Here is a 6,147-nt window from a genome sequence, read left to right as displayed (position 1 = left end):
TATATATATATATATATATATATATATATATATTTAAAGTGGGGAGTGAGGTGGAACTCCCCATGAGGCCATGCGCTTTTAATCCCAGCATCTGAGAGTCAGAGGCGCCCGTATTTCTGTGGATTCCAGGCCAGCCTAAGCTACAGAGTGTTCCAGGTCAGGACTCCACAGTGAGACTTTGTCTAAAAAAAAAAAAAGGCAGGTGGGGGTGGTGCAGGGAAGGGGGTGGAAAAGTGCTAGTGAGCCTCGTTCATCACTTAGAAGCCCCACGACCTCGCACAACAAGAGTACTAGCAAAATATTTGAGTGAAAAACAAAGCTCAGTGCTCCCATGACTCCCATAAACCTGACTCCCCACTTGGCATCCACACCCACGATCCGGGTCTCCCTGAAGCTGCCCGTCCGTCCCGCAGCCTCCTTCACGGCTTGTTCATTCTGCTGGGCCAAGTGAAGCAGGGCGTTTTCGATAGTCTCTGTGGCAACCACTCCGAACTGAAAGTCACTGCAGTTCCTGGGCCTCAAGGGTCCTTCCATATTCATAAGTCTTCCGGAGCACTTGGACAGTTCACGGGATCCATAAACTGGCTTCCTTAGCTTATTTCCAGAATCTTCTGCCACACCTTGGATTCTTCCTTCCCTTTCTATATGTTTGTCCTCGCTTCGAATCTGAGAAAAAACGTAATGTCCACCACGGCTTCGAACTGTCAACAGCTTTTCGCGCCCCAACTGCCACGGAGAGCTCAGCCAATCAGAAAGCAGGGCGCTTCTCACCTTTCCTGTCCCTCCTCTAGGGCGGAGAGACCCTGCCTCTACCCAGAAAACTCCACGTGGACTACAGCTCCCAGAATCCCTTGCGTAAGTCAAAGACTACAATTCCCATCGAGTTCCGGGCTCGACGACTTAGGGCGGAACAGCAATATGGCGTCCCCTGGAGCTGGTGACCCTCTGAATGCTAAGAATGGAAATGCTCCATTCGCTCAGCGCATCGACCCGTCGCGGGAGAAATTGACCCCTGCGCAGTTGCAGTTTATGCGGCAGGTGCAACTTGCCCAGTGGCAGAAAACACTGCCACAGCGGCGGACCCGGAACATCATGACCGGCCTGGGCATCGGGGCCCTGGTGTTAGCTATTTGTATCCGTCCTGACTATACCGTATATGGGGTTAGGGAAAAGGGAACAAGACGTGTAGCTTTTAATGTGCGGGCAAAATCTTATACCTAATCTTACTATATCTTCGCTGCACTTATTGGCTTAGTAATGACAATTGGTTAAGGGTTCAAAAAGAGCAAGAGGGTGGCAGTCCAAAATCATTAATTTGGGGAAACAGCAAGGGTGGTTAGACGAAAGGAATGCCCATGTGCTTTGTGGTTTCCTGAACCCACCCCGCCAGATGGTTACACCTTCTATTCGGTGGCCCAGGAGCGTTTCCTTGATGAGCTGGAAGATGAAGCCAAAGCTGCCCGAGCCCGCGCTCTTGAGAGAGAGAGAGCGTCAGGACCCTAACTGAACGGACCATCTTCAAACTGCTGGAGCCCCTGTATATGTTGAATGATGCCTGGTGGTCTTACAGCATCACTGGCATACTAACGTCGGACTAGGATTGAGCCCAAGAAGCCAGAGACTATGCATTTGGCCGCTGCCAAGGGGGGATTGCTAACTTCACGTGCAGTTTGTACAGTTACTCAGCCCTTTTTATTTCCTTGTTTGAGAGGTATGCAACCTTGCCTTTCTCCAAACTTTGTGGTTTACCCCTTCACCTCCCAGGGGCCCAACTGTTAAGGGGGAGGGTGTGGCTTAACTGCAGAGTTGGAACCTTAAAGTGGGAAAGATAGGGTCAAGTTCAGAGTAATAAAATGAGTCATGTCTCCCGAAGCCAAGCGAGTGTGTGGGGGCTGAGAGACACATGGCACTTCACGCTGGAAAGCTCCCTGGCACTAGCTACAGTGGTGGCATTGCCCCAGGGAGCTGTAAATGTTTAACTAGAATTACTTTTTCCGTGAGATCTTTCCACCTGATTTAAGGGAGCGATTACTGGGCTGTTTGAGACTGAACCAGGTCTTAGGAGGAAGAAGGTCATTCTTCTGCTCTCTGCCTTCAAGAACAGACTCTTAATGTCACGGGCCTCTTCCTGTCTCTAGCTTGGTAGCTGAAGGATGAGCAAGGAGTAATTCCACTCTTTTAACATTTACTGGTACCTGCCTATACAGGCCTAGGGTGGGGTCTGAAGGGGATCATAGCTTGGCCATTGGATCATTGGTCATGTAGTTTCCTCATGACCTGGTGGCCAAAAGCCAGAAAGCTGGGCCGCTTCCATCCTGCCTTCCATTGTGAGAGGAGAATGGCTTGAAGTTCCTCACCCTTCTTGCCTGCCTCACAAGTCTTCGTCCCTCCCCCCCACCCCCCACCCCGTCTCTAAAGCATGACAGATACAGACCCACAGCCTTTCTCCTCAGTATTTTTATTGGTTGCTGTTAACTTTGGTGGCATGAGCACAGCCCCTCCACTCTCCCAGCTGGAAGCTGGCCTTCCACAAGCATCTGGACTCGGATTGCTTAGTGGTCAGCCCTTGCCTGGGGAGGGCAGGTGGGGTAGGCTACAGAAAGGAGATTTCCACACAGCAAAGAGAACTGGCACGGTTTTGACTCTTTGGGATAACAACACAACGCACTCTCCATGCCCACAGGCCTTCTACCCCCTCAGTGCTGGGGTGTTCTTTGCTGAGTTGAGTTGGTCACAAAAAAACATCAGATTCTGAGAGGCCACGGGCCATGGTGGGGCCCTGGTGTTGGGGAGACATAGGACTTCTGGTCTGAATTCACTGGAGGGGAAAAGAAAAATGCTGAAGCAATGTCCAAAGAAGAGGAAGGCAGAGCTGCTGCCAGCCACCATGCCCTCTGCTCTCCCTCCCTTGGGCCCGCCCCTCACCATCCTGCCAATATCCCCGGCGAATGTCACCCCCTTGCTTGCCCGCTGCTCCTGGGAGCCGGTGCTGCTGCCACTCAGAGAGTTCCTTCGCATGATGCCTGGGAGCAGGATGAGGGAGGGAGGGAGAACGCTAAGTGGAGGGAGGGGCAGTGAGGAGGGGGGCTAGTCCCCCAGAACCAAGGGTAGACCACCAGGGCCTGGAAGAAGACCGTGCCACTGGGGAAGGAGTCTCAAGGAAAGGGGGTCTCACCAGGACCAGGGAGATCAGAGCGCTGCAAGCTGTTGCGGCGGGAGGTGGGAAAGCTGCCCTTGGAGAGGCGGCGCTGGCGGCAGGACAGCATAGCCGCTGGAGCTACAATACCAGGTGGGGGCTGTTTCCCAAGCCGGCTGTACAAGTCCTCGATTTCCTTCTTCTGTAGCGTCTGCAGTGCCTCCACTTCCGACAAGTGCCTGAGGATGCAGGGGCGGGTAGGAAAAGGCTAGTCAGACACTGTTCTCTCAGGTTCGCCTCCACCTCTGCCATTGTCCCGACTCACTTCTGCCGAAGGTTCTGCAGCTCAGCCCAGAACTCCTCGTCTTCCCCGCTGCTCTCGGACTCCTCACTGCTCAGACACAGGCTGCTGTAGGAGTAGTTCATCCACACTGGACTGGGATGGCTCAAGATTGGGGAACTGCCTCCAAGCTGGGGTTCCTTCCCTTCATCGTTTTCATCATCGATCGCAACCCCCAGGCCCTCGGCTGCACGGTCACTTTCTGCCAGAGCCTCCCTGGTCTCTGGTCCTCCTGCAGCACTGTCCTCTGTATCTGAGCTCTCTGAGGTCAGCGGAGGGCTTGGCAGCTTTAGGGATCTGGAGAGAGTTGGGGATGCTGGCTGCAGGGGAGGCTCCGCTGGCTCCTTAGATGAAGTCACTTGGAAACGGCCAACAAGCTGGGGCTTTCCCTCTGCGGGAAGATAAGGAGGGAGGTGAAGAGGATTTAAAAAAAGAAAAAAGAAAGAAATCTAGCAGAATGTAAGGCACTGGGGCTAACAGGCAGGGGAAGGTCAGGGGTTAGAGGCCTCACCTTCAGATATAGGTGCCAGTCTGGCATCACCCAGGAGTGGCTGCGCAGAATTTCTGGAAGCCTGCCAAGTATGGTTCCATGAGGAAGGGGAGGATCCAGAAGCCCGCCTTGTTATCCTAGCCCTCTTCATACCCCACTCACCTCATTCTCTGGCTCAGCTGTTTGGGCTGAAAGGCTCTCCTGGCCACAAGAAGCAAGGGGAAGGGGCAGGCTAGGCAGAGGACCTGGAGGGGCTGGAGGAGACTGAGGAAGAAGGCCAGGAGACGGGGACAGCAGGGACTGGGCCACAGTCATCACAGCCAGAGAGAAGGCACTAGCCAGAGAGAGAAGAGGGGCTGCTGTGGTGGAGGGGAGAGAGGGCGGAGAGGGGCAGACGGGAAGAGAAGTGGGGCTGAGAGGGTCTTGGGGATAACTAGGAGAGAATGGGAGGGGAGAGCTGATGGGAAGAGAGGGGGATGGGAGTGGAACCTGAGAAACACTGGAGGAGGAGGGAAGCAGGGAGCTGGGGGCCTGTGGATAGGGGTTTGAAGAGACCTGGGCGAACGGGCAGGGGTAGCATGAGGGTGAAGTGATAGGAAAGATGGGGCATGGGAAGACAGGAGGGGTCCCAGGGGACAAGGGGGTGCCAGGAGAAGATGGAGAGGTGGAGACGGCTGCCCAGCTCCTCTGTTCTGGGGAGATGCTTCTCTGGGGCTCTGCTGAAGAGGAAGGGTTGAGATTCGAGCCCACTAACACCTATACCCTTCACCCTCCACAAGGTCAACCCAGAGGTTGGGGTAAGCAGGCACAGACACAGGACCTACCATTGGGCGGGCCTGGGAGGGCAGGCAGGGCTGCTGGCTCTTCCTGAGGGAGAAAAGGGGTGCTTAGTCACAGTGGGGAAAGCCAAGTCACAGATGGGAAGTTGCAGACTTGGGATTCTTAAGCTACAACCCGTGAGCCTCTAGAAATCAAGAGACAGGAGCTTCTCAGGATTCAAAAGTGTATGTGCTAAATAAAATATTTAGAGATAAAGAGGCATGAGATCTGCCAACATGTTCTCAAGTGGTTCAAAAGAACATAACATACAATACAGAGGGAGGATAGGAAAGCTAGTTTTAAAAAATATTAGCAACCAACAAATCTGGGCTAAGGGCATCTAGAGATGTGCTCTACAGGTCTTATAACTTCTCTCTGTGAGTCTGCACTTATTTCAAAATAGCAAGCTGAAAAATCTTTATTCACAGTTTTCTAGAACAAGTTCTTGGATGAAAGCCGCAAACAAAGTAAGAGACATTTCTAAGGTCCTCAAACTCAAGAGAAGTTAATCCAAGCAGAACTCTGAGGACAGAGTCTGGTCCTGTTAGAGATGTCTAGAGGCCTGACCTGGGGGCTCAGGGCATCTTCAGCAGCTTCTGGGGGACCAGCATCTCTCTTCAGCAGGGTCTCCACTCGCTGAATAATCTCCCGGATCCGGCTCAGGAATCCATCTCTCTCCGAGGGCAGGATGAACTCATTATATACCTGGCAGGGGTTATGGGATGGGAGTAGGGTGTCATCTCACCCTTACTGCATCAATTGCTAAGTACATGCACCACTGTACCAATTGTTAAGTACATGCACCACTGCACCAATTGCTAAGTACATGCACCACTGCATCAATTGTTAAGTGTGTGTCTTGTGCCACAAGGATTTGTGGTCCATGAGAGATGTAGTCCAGGAGGAAAGGAGTTACCATTCTTAGGATGCCTGTGTTGTATACACCAATACTTTGATGTATCATTACAGTTAACACCACCAACAAGCTATGATCTACTAATATCCTCCCTTTGCAGTGAAGATAACTAACACTCAGGTGAAGTTCAGATGGCCCAGGGCTGGAGAGATGGCTCAGCACTTAAGAGTAGTGGCTGCTCTTCCAGAGGTCCTGAGTTCAGTTCCCAGCAACCACATGGCAGCTCGCAGCTGTCCATAATTCCAGTTCTAAAGGACCTGACATCCTCACACAGACATACATGCAGAAAAAACAGTAATGCACATAAAATAAATAAATAAATAAATCATTTAAAAATATTATTTGAAGCCGGGCGTGGTGGTGCACGCCTTTAATCCCAGCACTCGGGAGGCAGAGGCAGGTGGATTTCTGAGTTCGAGGCCAGCCTGGTCTACAGAGTGAGTTCC

At 52.3% G+C, this 6,147-nt stretch overlaps 3 protein-coding genes across 7 annotated transcripts in view; 1 reads left to right on the top strand and 2 right to left on the bottom strand.

Moving 5' to 3' along the window:
* The window catches only part of Cntd1 (cyclin N-terminal domain containing 1), a 10,572-nt gene extending 9,759 nt beyond the window's left edge, over positions 1–813 (bottom strand). For 3 of the 4 annotated variants that reach the window (XM_021211506.2, XM_029546068.1, XM_029546069.1), the window contains exon 1: positions 372–813. In XM_021211506.2, coding sequence (XP_021067165.1) covers positions 372–540 — 169 coding nt within the window. In that variant the 5' untranslated portion in view covers positions 541–813. The remainder of the gene's footprint in view (positions 1–371) is intronic. The other variant, XM_029546070.1, reaches the window with a different exon arrangement.
* Positions 814–899: 86 nt separating this feature from the next.
* Positions 900–1,872, top strand: LOC110331361 (cytochrome c oxidase assembly factor 3 homolog, mitochondrial). Its single transcript, XM_021211864.2, has 2 exons — positions 900–1,132; positions 1,391–1,872. The coding sequence occupies exons 1-2, from the start codon at positions 919–921 to the stop codon at positions 1,501–1,503; spliced, it is 327 nt and encodes a 108-aa protein (XP_021067523.1). The 5' UTR covers positions 900–918; the 3' UTR covers positions 1,504–1,872.
* A 567-nt stretch (positions 1,873–2,439) lies between these two features.
* The window catches only part of Wnk4 (WNK lysine deficient protein kinase 4), a 17,504-nt gene continuing 13,796 nt past the window's right edge, over positions 2,440–6,147 (bottom strand). Inside the window, exons 12-19 of one of the 2 annotated variants that reach the window (XM_021211863.1) lie at positions 5,353–5,490; positions 4,791–4,833; positions 4,129–4,685; positions 3,988–4,048; positions 3,462–3,867; positions 3,176–3,375; positions 2,926–3,023; positions 2,440–2,818 (exon numbers count right to left, since the gene is read on the bottom strand). In XM_021211863.1, the coding sequence (XP_021067522.1) occupies positions 2,816–2,818; positions 2,926–3,023; positions 3,176–3,375; positions 3,462–3,867; positions 3,988–4,048; positions 4,129–4,685; positions 4,791–4,833; positions 5,353–5,490 (1,506 nt within the window). In that variant the 3' untranslated portion in view covers positions 2,440–2,815. The remainder of the gene's footprint in view (positions 2,819–2,925; positions 3,024–3,175; positions 3,376–3,461; positions 3,868–3,987; positions 4,049–4,128; positions 4,686–4,790; positions 4,834–5,352; positions 5,491–6,147) is intronic. The other variant, XM_029546423.1, reaches the window with a different exon arrangement.

This window comes from Mus pahari, chromosome 14 (genome assembly GCF_900095145.1).
Source record: "Mus pahari chromosome 14, PAHARI_EIJ_v1.1, whole genome shotgun sequence".
Taxonomy (NCBI): domain Eukaryota; kingdom Metazoa; phylum Chordata; class Mammalia; order Rodentia; family Muridae; genus Mus; species Mus pahari.
Note: the sequence above shows the minus strand (reverse complement) of the source record. Positions and strands in the feature narration are given on the sequence as shown.